This window comes from Petaurus breviceps, unplaced genomic scaffold (assembly GCF_028583685.1).
Source record: "Petaurus breviceps papuanus isolate PSGF00001 unplaced genomic scaffold, PetGlider_PUasm1.0 98, whole genome shotgun sequence".
NCBI classification, from domain to species: Eukaryota; Metazoa; Chordata; class Mammalia; order Diprotodontia; family Petauridae; genus Petaurus; species Petaurus breviceps.
In genome coordinates, this window is record NW_027187460.1 from 1,099,076 (window position 1) to 1,113,708 (window position 14,633).

The following is a 14,633-nucleotide window of genomic DNA, read 5'->3' on the forward strand; positions in this document are numbered from 1 at the left end:
AGTGAGCGCGTCATCCTGTTCTTCCCTAGTGATTTGCTTGCTGGTGCATTTTTTTGTTCACATTTACCTGTTTATTAAAATTGCTGTCAATGTTCATTAAAATAAGCCCTCCCCTGAAAATAAGCCCTCTGGTGTTTTTCTGTCCAAAAAAAAAACCAATAAGACAGTGTCTTATTATCGGGGAAACACAGTAAAAATAGGGTACTCAAAAGGAATCATCAGTGTATCAACCTATTAGTTCAATGCAGTAACTATTGAGTACCTTCTTTGTGTATGTACTCTAGTTATTTTGGTCTAGCATTATTTTTATTTTTGAAGCAGTTGGTGTGAGTAGATTCTAATACTTATATATGTCTTTTTGTACAACAGTAAATAACTTATCTTTCACAGTATTGTTCTAGAGTGGATATTAGTTACTTCTATAACAGCCAAGGAGACAAAGCAGCTGCCTCCAATAACCCAGAGAAGGGCATTAGCCTCTCCTAAGACTAACTGTAGATAACTTATAAAATCAGGGAGAGTATGGACCCCTGGGTTGGTGTTCTCTAAACTGTACCCTGAGGACAAGAGGAATAGAGAATAAATCAGGTGAGACTTTTTATTGGCAAAGCATTATGTGTGGTTACCTGGGTGGTTTTCCCTGTATGTCTGTGTGCCCCTGGATAAAGTTTCACACATTGGGCTATATGCAGTAGTTGCCTGAAGTTTTAGACATAGTGTACACTTAGACACTAAGTCACAAAGTCATTGATAGCTATGGCCTTGGCAGCACCTTTTGGGTCCTTCCCTATTTACTTGGAAGTGCCTATGTCACTACTGGGACTGTGGTAAATAGTAGTTTCTGAATCCTGATAGATTTTTGCTGTGGTTCCACGTATATAGGGCAGAAAAGATGTTCCTCAGGTGCAGTAGAATCCACAATTACAGGTTCACTAGATCAAGGGAGTTTGGTGGCCTACCCAACCCTCTCCTTTACATTCTTCTTACATGTGTCTTAAAAATAGTATATCTGACATTAAGCAAACTTGTTATATGGAAATCTCAACTTGGAAACTGATACAATAAGGGCAGTTGCTTGCATTACTAAACTATTCCTTGCTTGGCAAAATAACTTTTCCACCATGATGTTCCTTTAAATAACAAGCCCCCTGAACACTTTCAGAATAGTGCTTGGATTTATAAAAAATTCATTCTATACCTCGCTTTTCACAACTATGGAACAACAACAGAAAACATTGTTTTTTCCTCATATTCTCTATGCACAGGTATTATCCATTTCAAGGCTTTCTGAAAATTTTAAACTAATCAGTATCCTTACAGTGGTGATTAAATTCTTGGGACAGCTTGGTGGCTGATCCTGGCTTTTTGAAAAGAACTGGGGTCTTCTCGAACCACCAGGAGCATGAAATTGGGTCAGCCTTGCTATAATTGGAAGGAGTCACTCCCATCCCTAGCACTGGAACCGTGAGTGTTGACCAACATCCCAAAGAGGATCGGACTTTGGTGATGGATGGATTATACTTGGATAGTCACCAGTGGACTCTGATGGACTTGGTGATTTTTATTTCTCAGAGGCTCAGAGAGTAGTGTGGAGAAAACATGAAGTTCTAGTGTTTGTCTGGATCCAACTGCTTGGGTGTGGATGATCTCATCTCTCCAGCTGATATAAAGAATAGTTATCTCTGTATCTTATTCTCTTAATAGACTGTGAGCTCCATGAGGGCAGGAATTATTTCATGTAAACATAGCTGCCCCAGTGCCAAGTGCAGTAGATCCTTAATAAATGCTTTTTGAATGAATGTTTGTTGAATGGAAGAGATTTGTCATTTTAATTTGGTTATACTCTTTGTTTTTTGATTCAGTGTGGTTGGTTTTCCATCATTGCTTCCTAGTAAATGCTCTTAAGTATATATTTGCTCAGCACTTCCAGTATCAGTATCTATGTGGCTAGGTTAGGCCTTGGAAGCAGGACTGAAAAGCAGACATTATTGGAAATGAGGTATATTGTATGGGATATTAGAAAGCCCCCGAATTTCAGAAATCAGTTGACTTCATTTTTCAGGACATGAAAGTTTGCTCGTCCTTAACATACCAGATCACTTAGTTCCTGGTTCTCCTGGAATTTTGGAACTCCCTTTTGTTCTGCTTTGACTGGTGGACAGTCCACAGTGAGGGCTTTTGGAAACCGGGCTTATGATACCAGCCTATGAGAAGACCTTGGCCTATAAAGGAAAGAAAAAAGGAACAGAAATATGGGGTGGCAGCCTGTGGGCAAAAATGACCTCCCACACATAGGACAAAAGGGGATCATTTGCCAGCCCTTCCTGAGCATACCTGCTGCTATGTCAGGCAGTAGCCAATAGGTTGGGTATTACTATTCAAGCTCCAAAGGATAGAAGTTAAGGAAAGGATACTTACTAAGGAGTGTAAATAGATAATAGATACAGTAATCAATGCTTGATTAGCAAAATTTATATTCTCACTTTGGGAGATAGGGTGGACAGGGATTGGGGGGGTTATGTGCAAGGATTTAACACTACAAACATAAATTAAGTATGATTTGTATTCCTGTGGGAGCAATTAACTAGCTAATCAAGATCTTAATCTTTGATTTGCCCCTGAGTACTCATGTGACCTTAGCCAAACTTTTCCCTGCACCCTCAAATATTTCTTACACATGTGCCCTGTCTTAAGAAATTTGCAGGGCCTAGCAGTTTAGCATTTATTGATATTTACACACACACACACACACACACACACACACACTTCATTTGAGAACTGAGATTGGGGTTGGTATTTTTTTTAATAATGCCCCTCCCCTCAGAGCTATAACACATGAGAAGGTATGAGGGGAGGGGAGCTGAGAGGAGGGAGGAGTGGGAGGGTTCTTGGTATCCCCTAATCCTCTAAAGGGAATGGAAACGTTAGCATGAGTTAATGGAGGAATCTCAAACTAAGATTGATTTTACTCATGGTAACTTTCTCCTCTCTCAGCTTCTGCTCATCTTGGGCCTACCCTTTTCCTAGAGGGAAGTCCAAGAGACCAGGTGATGGCAGCTACTACAATCTTCCCCACAGCCAGGCCCCAGGTGAGCTGTCCTCCGGATAAGGCTGTTCCTGAGTGCGGCCCCAGCTCCTTCAGCTTTGAGCTTTTGTGCTCAACAAACTTCACTTGGGGCTCAAGCCCTAACTTTACCTAATGAGTGTTGGGATTGGAGTCAGAAAGACCCGAGTTCACATGTCCCCTCACATACTAGATGTGTGACCCTAGGAAAGTCACAACCTCTATTTGTCTCAGTTTCCTCATCTAAAAAATGTTTGTAATAAATGCTGACTCTTGGGGTGGTTGTGAGGATAAAATGAGATATTTGTAAAGTGCTTTGCAAACCTTAAAGCATATTTATAAAAATGCTACCAGATTCTACTATTTAGCATTACTACTGCTGCTGCTGCTGCTGCTACTGCTGCTGCTACTGCTACTCCTACTCCTACTGATGAGGCTGGCATTGTCCTGGTAGAGTTGCAGCTCAGCTACCTGTGCATCCTGTGATATGAGAACACACCCCTCCTTTCAGTTTCCCCCTTTGTGAAATAGGATTAGATTAAGGGATCTCATAAGGCTTTAGACTACAAAAGGCCCTTCTAATACTAAAATTTATGCATCTAGGAGGAACTTCATACATATAACTTCTTGGTGTCTTAGTGACTTCCTTCCCTGCCCCATGACTCTACATTCAGATATCTTCCCCCAGTCTCACTTTGTATAGTTATAGACTGGGGTGAGTGGTGGTTAAAGACCTTATCGCCTCATTTCAGAAACTGATATCGGAGATGTTTTAATAACCTAGCATTAGGGAGTAGATTAAGCACAGAGTCAGTATATTGGGCATAAACCGAGATCATCTGACTCAAGGGTTGTACCAGGTCAAACCGAAATCTTTTTATATAGTACTTTCTAATTACAACATATACACATATACACACATATGTATATGTATACGTATACGTAGTACACATAAAATATACACAATTATATGTAATTGTAAATGTTTTATATATAAGTATATACATATTTTATATAAACATACATGTTATGTGTATTTATAAATTTATACATAAAAGGTACAAGAGATTCATGAGGAATATATATTATGTGTGTGTGTATATATATGAACACACATACATACATGTGTGTATTCCCCCCGTGATTCTCCTCTAATTTTTTTTTTTTAAGATTAATGGTCTCGTCTGGTGAACGACTTCCTTCCACCCAGATCATTGCTGTTTAGTAGTTGATTCCTATGAATTGCTGCTGCAGAAAAGATTGAGATTCTAGTGGCTAGCTTTTTCATGAAGAACTCTTCCAGATTTAGCTAAATTTGGTCATTATATGGTGGACCTGTTCTTGAACCCTTCCCAGCTTGGTATAAGTTGTGATAATTTAAACTCCACTGGAGTATCTCTGAGAACCCAGGAGTGGGCATTTAGTATACCCACAGGGACCTGTGAAGTACCCTTATTGCCATTGCAGGACTGAGGCCCCTAACGGGACTAAAGGACTTGCCCAGAATTATATGGCTAGTGGGTAGGAGAAGCAAGGTTCCAACTTGTTTCCTTGTGCTCTTTTTTTTTTTTTGGAGGGCAGTTGGGGTTAAGTAACTTGCCCAAGGTTACCCAGCTAGTTATTTTGTGTGGGTGTTAAGTGTCTGAGGCTGGAACCGATCCCAGGTCCTCCTGACTGCTGGGCCAGTGCTTTACTCGCTGCACCACCTAGCCGCCCCAAGCCTGGTGCTCTCCCCACTAGAGCATGTCGCCTCTTTAGCTCAACAGGAAACTAGAAGTAGTCATGGTTTTTCCACAGTATTATTAACTGTGAATTTCAGATTTTGTCTGTTCTCCCCAGAGAATTGTATACGATTGGATTCTATATAATCCATTATAATTTTCAAATACATTAATTCACTTGTTCCTTCATAAAGAATATACTTTTATCTTTACCTAATAGGTGGTCAAGCTGAGGAGGAGAGATAAAACAGTGGATGACATTTCCAAATTTAAGAGCCTCAATTCCCAGTGTTTTCTTGGGCTCTGGAGGATTTGGGGAAAGGGAAGTGCTGGAATCTTTCTACTTTGCTCCTAAGTGTTTGCTTGGGGTGTTTGTTTCCTCTTGGCTCTCAGTAAACTGGGAGGAGCTCAAGATGGGTTCATCATCTATGAAGGTCTTCCCACCACATAGATAAAGACACAGAGAACCTTTTGCCCCATCAGATTCCTTCTCTATTCTTTCTTTATGATACTACCCATCATGGTGTTAGGGGGAAAGAACACTAGGTTTGGAATCAAATTACCTGGGTTCAAGCCTCAGGTCTGCTACATATTAGGGTATATGATCAAGGACAGGTTATTTCACCTCCCTAGGCCAGAATTTCCTCTTTTGTGAAAGGAGGATTTTGGGTTAGATGATTTCTAGGGGCCTTTCTAGCTCAGTCATGTGATCCTATGAACTCCTATGAACCCTTTACTTTCTCTCCCACCTTTGCCTCACGTGGCATTTTCCTAGCAGGAACATGTTGTTTCAGGGGTTGCTGAACTTCGAGGATGTGGCAGTATCCTTCAGTCAGGAGGAGTGGGGGTATCTGAACCCTGCCCAGAGGAGCCTGTACAGGGATGTGATGCTGGAGAATTTTGGGAACATGGTCTTGTTGGGTAAGGCTTCTTCCAAAATCCTGCCCTGCTGACTCAAGTTCTGCTCATGGTGGCCCTCCCCATTATAATAGATGTAAAAACTACAGAAGTCTCCATCGAGTTCTGTCAAGGATAGAAATTCCTAACCTTCTTTTATCCCAGACGTGTTTGTTTCCAAGGGGGCAGATCTCTACTGAGGGCAGTGGTTAGTTCCTTAATACTTCTTGGGGTCTGTGGCTTTATTTAAAATATTTTGATAACTACATTTCAAAAGAATCAGTCTCCTTTGAAATTCCATGTATTTTGTTTTTTATGTATTTAAAAACATAATTCTGAGAAGAGGTCCATAGACTTCACCACAGTGCCCCAGGGGTCCATAACACATAAAAGGGGAAGAACCCCTGCCCTTTAGGGTTAGCATGGCAGGTAGAATATTGGGCTTGGAGAAGGTGGGTTTGAATTCTGGCCCTGTTGTTTACTAGTTATAAGACCTGGAGTAAGTCATTTAACCACTATAAGTCTTAATGTAAGTCTTAATTTCATCTGTAAAACAAGAATAATAATTCTTATACTTTCAATTGCACCAGGTTATTGTGAGGCTCTTATGAGGCAAAGCCCTCTAGATATGAAATCCTTCTTTCCTGCCTTCATGTCCAAAGTTCTTTCTACTGTGCCATACAAAGAGTGTCCCCTGCTCTTTTTAAAGAGCCTATTCCTGAAGGCTAAGGATGTGTTTATCCCGTTATCACTAAGTATGTGATAAAAAAAAAAGGGGGAAAAAACAGTATTAGACATTTTAAAATAATAATAACCTCCTGTTTCTATAGTGGTTTAAGTTGTAGAAAAATTTTTTCCCTAGAGCAGCCCTTGTCTTGGGTCCTGTAGCTAGGAAATATCCCATCTAAGATTCAAACCCAGGCCTTCCAACTCCAAACCCAATGTTTGCTCCTCTCTACCATACCCAAAAATAGAATCCTAGAGGGAGATTCTATATGTGGCCAAGGACACATAGATGTGGCAGATCTAGTAATTGTTGCTGGGTATTCAGAGTTCTTGGCACTCTAGAATCATAGGATCATGGCAGATTTAGAGTGGTGAGGGTCTATAGAGACCATCTAGGCCAACATTGCAGTTAATAGAGGCTTAAGGGTTGCTTGAGCCCCTATAGTAAGTGCCAGATTTGATATTCGAACACAAGTACTTAAATCCTAAATCCACTATTCTTTCTACTGCGCTGCCTCTCTGATCTAATCTAATGTCTCTCCTAGTCCGGGGAAAAAATATACTAAAAAAGGAAATTGTCAAAACTCTTAAGTTTCACTTGTAAAAATCTCCTTGGCCTGACTGGTTATCTTTTTCAAGACTTCCTTGTTCTGTTCATTTTTCCCTACAGACAGGGAGGGGTAGTTGGGTGGAGGTGGGGATGATAGCTGGGGATTACAACAAGGGGAGACCTGAGTTCTCCAAACGTACCACCCACTCCCATTTCCTTCCTGTAACTAGGGCTCCCCATCTCCAAACCTGACCTGATCTGCATGCTGGAGCAAGGGACTGAACCCTGGAGCCTGGATCCACCACCAGGAGCTGAAGAAAGAAACTTCCAGGGAGGTGAGTGAAGTTTCTGAGGGCAAAGGAACAGCAAAGTTCCTTGGGTCATGGGCTCACATGTTTTAGGTTTGGACAGCTATACAGGGCAACCTCACTGGCAGATGTGGGTCTGATTAATAATAGTAACTGGCACTTATCTGGTACTTAAGGTCAGCAGAATGCTTCCTTTACATTATTCCATTTGATTCTCATAGGCATGTGACCAGGTGGGTTCTGTAGTAGCGAGTATTCCCATTTTACAGATAACAAAATTGAAGCCAGGGGAAATGAAGTGACTTGGCTAGGGTTTCATAGCTAGTTGTTTTCTGAGGAAGGATTCAGGACTCGGGGTTTCTGGTGAAGCTTGGAAATGAAGAAAGGGAAGCTCATAGTAGAGAGAATGTCATTCACTTTGTGATTTGCTTGAAGACCTCCAACAAAGTCCCAAGAACCCACTGCTTCCTGAATCATCCTCCCATTTTTTAGAAAGCTCTAATTATTTGGGATTTTTTCTTTTATTAAGCCTAAAACTGCCTCTCTGCAACCTGTACTCATTGTTCCTTGTTCTGCCCTTGTGAACAGAACAGTTGGGATTTCTTTTCCATGTCCCCCCATTAAGTCCTCTCTTCTCCAGACCAGACATTTCCAGTGTCTTCAGACAATCCTTATATGGCATGAACTCAAGACCTCTCACCATCCCTCACTCTGCTGGAGTCTAAAGTCCTTCTGATGAGGTACAGGCTCTGGGAAACCCCTTGAACTCTGATTGAATTTTCCCATTTGATGAGGCATTTGCCTGAGGCCATAAGCCTTTCATTGTGGCTGGGCCCAAACCTCTGTTACTAGCCTAGCCCTCCATTATTCAGCTAGCTCTCACCCTTGATCCTCCCAAAATATCTACACCCAAATCAACTGTTACACCTTTGAACTGGCTAGCCCACCACTTGTCTGTTGGCTCCAGGTAGCCTCCAGCAACTTCCCAGCCTTAATCACTCATTACTGGAGTCTGACCTCATTAACTCCTCCTGAAGACCTTCCCCAAACTCCTCCTCTAGACCACCCCTAGATTCCTCGAACAACCTTTCTGTATATAAGACCCCATCTTGCCTCCATGTGTCTGAGAGCACCATAGAATTTCCCAATACAAACCTTACAGATACTGAGGCACCTTAAGAGTCTACCCAATATGGCGAACTTTTAACAAACTTTGCTTTTCTTTGACTGAGAGAAGACTTGAGCTGAATTCATTTGGTTACCTAACCAGGAAACACTGCTAATCTCAAACTTTTCTTCAGCAGGGACTGGAATGTACGTAAGCCTCTCTCTTTACCTATTCCCTTCTTGTTCTCCAAGTACCTTGGAGGTGTTGTGTGTGTGTGTGTGTGTGTGTGTTTGTGTGTCTCATACTCAGTCTGACCTCTCAGGTTCTCAGTCCAGTTTGGTTATATTGGAGAACATGGACCTATACACAGCTTCTGAAGAATGGAGGAATGGTCAGGGAACTGTAAGATGAAGAGGTTACCATAAAAATTAAGAGGGTCATGGGGCAGCCAGGTAGCACAGTGAGTAAGAGCACGGGCCCCAGAGTTGGGATGACCTGGGATCAAATCCGGGCTCAGACACTTAACACACCCAGAAACACCTGGCCATGTAATCTTGAGCAAGTTACTTAACCCCAATTGCTTAGGGGCGGCCAGGTGGCTCAGTGAGTAAGAGCACCAGCCCCAGAGTCAGGATGACCTGGGATAGAATCCAGGCTCAGATACTTACCACCACACCCAGAAATAACTTGGCTGTGTAACCTTGAGCAAGTTATTTAACCCCAATTGCTTTAAAAAAAAATTAAGAGGGTCACCATAAAATAATGAGGTATAGGGTTAGGGGTGCTTGAGACCCCAAAATACCAACACTCCAGGTCCTGCCAAATGAATTCAACTCAAGTCTCTTTCAGCCAAAGAAAAGCAAAGTTTATTAAAAGTTCACCATATTGGGCAGACTCTTAAGGAGCATTCTATGGTGTTCTCAGACATATGGAGGCAAGATGGGGTCTTATATACAGAAAGGTTGTGCGAGAAATCTAGGGAGGAGTTTGAGGAGGGTCTTCAAGAGGAGTTAATGAGGTCAGACTCCAGTAAATGAGTGATATCACTTTCTTAAGTAGAGTGATCAAGCAGCCTGATCCTCCTGTTGTGCTGGGACCAAAGAGTGCTGCCTCCCTGTGGTTTGTTACCATTCTTTTCTTACTGCTGCCCATGATCCCATCAGCTTTTATCATCCAGTCCCTCCCTCAAGTCCTGCCTGTTTGAAGCCTCCATCTAACATAGAGGTCATGAGCTGGGGCAGCTATCCATAGCACCTTTTGGTTTATAAAGCACTTTCCTCACTCACAGCCATCCTATATGGTTTCAATTGCATACATGAGACCTCATGTTATAGATTATGAGTCTAAGTCTCAGGAAATGTTAAATCAGCCAGATTGGAGAGTTGGGATTCGAATTCTGGCCCTCAAAGCCAGAGCTGTTTGACTTCCTCTTCAATGCAGGGCTGTTTTTTTTTAATCTTTAAAAAATGTAGAGTCTTTTCAAATAGTATTATTAACTTAAAATGTGAACAAAAAAGTAATCTAGGCAGAGTGGTACATTCCTGTGACCCCTTTCTTCAAGGAGCTCACATGATATATGTATTAGAGAATTGGAAAATCAACTGCTTTTTGTTCTGTTAATGATTGGGGAGATCATGGCAGGCTTGATGTAAGAAGTGGTATATCAGTTACACTTTAAAGGCTGAGTAGCAAGCATTCTTTCAACAAATAAAGAAGGTAAGTGAGGCTATTCTGGGCATAGGGAATAACATGAACAAAAACATTTAGGTGGGAGAATTTGGGGTCTGTTCTAGAAGCAAAGTATAATCTGGGTTGGTACAGGTACATAGATTATATGGAGAGGAATACTGTAACATAAAACTGGAAAGATTGGATAATCTAACAATGTAAATGATCTTTAAATATTAGGGGAAGAAGTCTGAACTTAATAAGCAGTATAGAGCCAGTGAAGAATTTTGAGCAAGGAAATACTGTGACCATTTTTCTACATATGAAAGATTCTGGGTAAATTGTATGTATGTGTGTATTGGAAGAGAAGAGAGTAGAAGCAGGAAAACCTGTTCATAGGCTACTGTAACACCTTGGGTAGACAGTAATTTGAGTAGTGGTAATGGGACTAGAGAAGGGAGGGTGTGGTTATAAGAGAGATTGGGTAAAATGTCTAACTTGGGGCAACTGGTTAGATTTAACAGGTGAGGGAGGGAGAAACATTTAAAAAAAACCAGAAAGTTTTTGAATGTGGGAGGAGAATGGTGGTGCTACGGACAGAAATAATGATGTTATAATAGGTTTCAGGATAAGGAAAAACTATATAATAGGTATAGTTTGGGCAATACTGACTTTGAGTTGCCATGTGGAGATGGACTTGTCTGGCTGGAGCTCTGGAGAGAGGACAGGTGAACATAGGTACAGCAGTCATCTACCTATAAAGGCGGTGTTTGTTTTGCTGGAGTAAATAGGATGGCCAGGGAAGAGATGGTAGAAGAGAGGACCAAAGACAGGACCTTGAGGATCATCTTTATTAAGGAGTAAGGAATAAGATGAAGAACCACGTAAGCTGAGACGTAATCTGTTAGAGAGGAAAGAGGAGAACCAGGAGCAGCCGGTGTTTCTGAGCTCAGTGGAAGATAGGAGGTGATGGTTAACAGTCTCAAAAACTTTAGAGAAGTGAAGGAGGATGAGACCTACAAATGGAATTTGACAGTGTAGAAGTCACTGGTGGCTATTAAGAGCAGTGTCAGAAGATGGTTGGAGTGATATCATGTCCAAGGGTTTGGGGAGACAGATGATAAGGAAACTGAGACACTGTAGAAGTTTAGCAGTGGAGGTCAGGAGAGGGATGGGTTGGTAGCTTTATGGGATAGAGAAGGTAAAGGAAAGTCTTGTTAGAACTGAGGACACTTGAGCATGTTTGTAGGCAGAGGGAATCGACGAAAAAGGGAACTAGACATGAGAAGGTGGGAGAAAGGGAGAAGAGCCCTCTCCATGCTCTGTGTTGACTGCTCCCTTTCTCCTCATTTCCCTTCCATCACTTGAGTCCCTAAATTACCATTCTTTCCCTTCCTCTCCTTAGGTTGTAAGGTCTTTTTTTGAGAACCATTGATGTGCAAATTATTATTAACATGGTATTTCCCATGCGATGATCCTAGGCCTGCTTCAGCAGTTTCCTTAGCCCCAGAACAGGGCACAGCTGACATCTGTATATTGTTTTTGTATTTTCAGATTTTGAAGCCAGGACTGAGAACAAGAAGTTGATATTAAAACAGGAAATTTCTAAAGAAGTTGACTCAAAAGGAGAAATATTAGAAATACTTGTAGGTGGGGCACCTCAGGATCTCCTGCTTGAAGAATCCTGTGAACTTGACCATTTAGAAAGGCAAATGGATAATCTGGTAGGAGAGAGAGAAGGCCCTTTCCTGCCACAGCAGAGAAATTCAAAACAAATGACAGTTGCCTGCCAGGAAACTCCAAGAGAAGACAGTGACCCTATAGTGACATATCACAGGTTTCCTGCAGGAGAGAGACCTTACAAATGTGATACGTGTGGCCAAGGCTTCAAACGCAGCTCAGATCTTATCAAACATGAGAAAATGCATAGTGGGGAAAAGCCCTATGAATGCAGTGAATGTGGGAAAGCCTTTAGTTGGAGTTCAGCCCTTATTCAGCACCAGAGAATTCACACTGGAGAGAAACCTTATGAGTGTAAGGAATGTGGGAAAGCCTTTGGATGGAGCTCAGAGCTTATTCGACACCAGAGAATTCACACTGGCGAGCGGCCCTATGAGTGTAGTGAATGCGGGAAAGCTTTTGTTAGAAGCTCAGCCCTCATTCAACACCAGCGAATACATACTGGTGAGAAGCCCTATGAATGTAATGTTTGTGGGAAAACCTTCCGTCACAGGCCAACTCTTGTTTACCATCAGGGAATTCATACTGGGGAGAAACCCTATGGGTGTAGTGTATGTGGGAAAGCCTTTACCCAGAGCACTACACTTATTGAACATAGAAGAATTCACACTGGAGAGAAGCCCTATGAATGTAATGAGTGTGGAAAAGCCTTCAGTCGGAATTCAGCCCTTATTCAACACCAGCTAATTCATACTGGAGAGAAACCCCATAAGTGTAATGACTGTGGGAAAGCTTTCCGTCACAGGTCAGCTCTTATTTATCATCAGAATTCATACTGGCGAGGAACTCTTTGGATGTAATGGAAATTTGAAAGCCTTCAGCTTATTTCTTGTACATTATCATCACTTATCTCATATTTAACCATGGAGAATTCACACCACAGGGAAATCCAAGGGATGTGAAGCGCCTAGGAATGCCTTTCAGCATAGGTCAATTGCTGTCATTGAAATTCAGCATTGTAAATTAGATGTTTCCATCACAGTGAAGGGATTTGGGTGTTAGAGTATGCCTAAGACACTTTACTTCTTCTAGAAGCAGTGCCTCATTTGGGTAGCTACTAGGCTTTCCAGGTCCTTTTTACTATTTTTTCTTGGTCTTTCCTCACTTATTCTGAGCTGCTAAGTAGTTAGAGGGTTAGAGTGTTAATAACCACATTCACTCTTTTTAAACTATTTACTAGGAACAACTCTTTTAACTAACCACGTCCCAACTTTTCTTGGCCTGATACATTTCACATGTCTTCCAGAGCTATGAGATCTTATGCAGAATTTAGTTCTCTGTTCTTTCTGTTCTTTGTTTTTACAGCTATTAGTTTCTTTTTAGAAACCTGTGATGTGTCCTCTTCCCCTAATTTTATCAGTTTTTAAAATTAGACATTCTTTTTGGAATGACACATTGAATTAGCACTTTATGATCTGATTTCTTTAAGAAGCCAGACTTTTTTATCAAAACCAAATACAGTTTAAACAAAGTTAAACCATCAGATGCCTCAAACATATTAGAAAATAAAACAGATGTCTTTTTTTACATTTGTTAATAAGGGAGATCCCTTAGTAAAAGCACAGATCTTGACCAATATCTGAAAAGTCACATCACACAAACATGTGAATGGAATTAATTTGTGAGCCTCATAGCTCTAAGAATTCACATTGAGCTAACACCATTAACAACTGTAAGCTCACAAGCAGTGTAAGCGAGCCCCATAGAGCCCCAAATTCTGTATCACATGCAAATAAAGTACTGATTAATGTTTGTTGATTGATTATCTGAAAGAAAAAAATTCTTTGATAGCATTTTTATCTTACCCTCATAGAACAGCAGCCAAGAGAAAGCATTAGAAATTGGGATTCCTCTCCACCAAATCTTTCTCCATTGGTAAAGTGGGGCAGAATAACTTGACTTTACAGTTCCTACTCAGAGGGACTGTGAGTCCTGTCACTTCCATATGGTCTGAAGGGAGACTGGTGCCTGGAGCAAATTCTTAATACTTAATGTCTGTTTGAGGCATAAGATGATGATGAACTCTGAATAAGTAGAAGTCCAAGTGCAGGTAACCCCCAGGCAACTATGCAAGATATACTGGCCTGGGCAGGTTAGGACTGGAGGTGCAGAATTTGGAGCCATTCACAAATGGAATAAGGCTAAGTATTCCAAAGCGTTGTGCAGTCATTTAACTGCAGTCAGCCTGTATCTGAGTTAGAGTTAGCATTCCTGTGGGGAGCATACACATTCAGTGATGTTCCTGAAGGCTTAAGATTCTGCAGAAGGATAGAATATTCCTACTTTTTGGTGTTGAGCGCTTGTTTCTGAACTCCAGAAATGAAGACATTTGGGTTTAATTGCAATAAGTTAAAACCATAGCGATAACTGTAAGGCAAGCTGTTTAAGGGGGTGAGAGAGGAAAGGAAACCTGCTATAACTGTCACTATTTGATTTATGATTTACAATAAAAATGTCTTGTGATATGTGTGATGTGATATAGTGTGTATCAGTATTGTGATTTTGTTCTTAACTCACTCTGAGGGTGAACCACTGAATCAATAGGGTGGACATCTAATAAAGGAGCAAACTCAATGGAGGAAAGAGTATGATTTACCTCAGAGACACAGCATGGTATGTTAGAAAGATTGGGAACTAGGGAACCCAAAGTCTAGTCCTGGTTTTGCCACTACTTATATGACCTTGGGCAAGTCACAATGCCTTGGCCTCAATTTCCTCATTTGTAAAATGAGAATAGATTGGAATAGATGATCCTTAGGGTCCCTTAAAGTTCTAAAAAAAGTTATGACTTCTGGTCTGCTTTTGGGTCAGACTTACCATTGTGTGACTGAACTGAGTTCATGTTAGACTA

The 14,633-nt window shown here is 41.2% G+C and overlaps 1 protein-coding gene across 6 annotated transcripts in view; it reads left to right on the forward strand.

Moving 5' to 3' along the window:
- LOC138155879 (zinc finger protein 3-like) overlaps positions 1-14,247 on the forward strand; it is a 33,365-nt gene extending 19,118 nt beyond the window's left edge. For 4 of the 6 annotated variants that reach the window (XM_069081139.1, XM_069081137.1, XM_069081136.1 and 1 more), the window contains exons 2-5: positions 2,995-3,089; positions 5,580-5,706; positions 7,189-7,293; positions 11,597-14,247. In XM_069081139.1, the coding sequence (XP_068937240.1) occupies positions 3,051-3,089; positions 5,580-5,706; positions 7,189-7,293; positions 11,597-12,582 (1,257 nt within the window). In that variant the 5' untranslated portion in view covers positions 2,995-3,050 and the 3' untranslated portion in view covers positions 12,583-14,247. Of the gene's footprint in view, positions 1-2,994; positions 3,090-5,563; positions 5,707-7,188; positions 7,294-11,596 lie in introns of those variants that run through there. The other 2 variants (XM_069081140.1, XM_069081142.1) reach the window with 2 other exon arrangements.
- Positions 14,248-14,633: the final 386 nt, after the last annotated feature.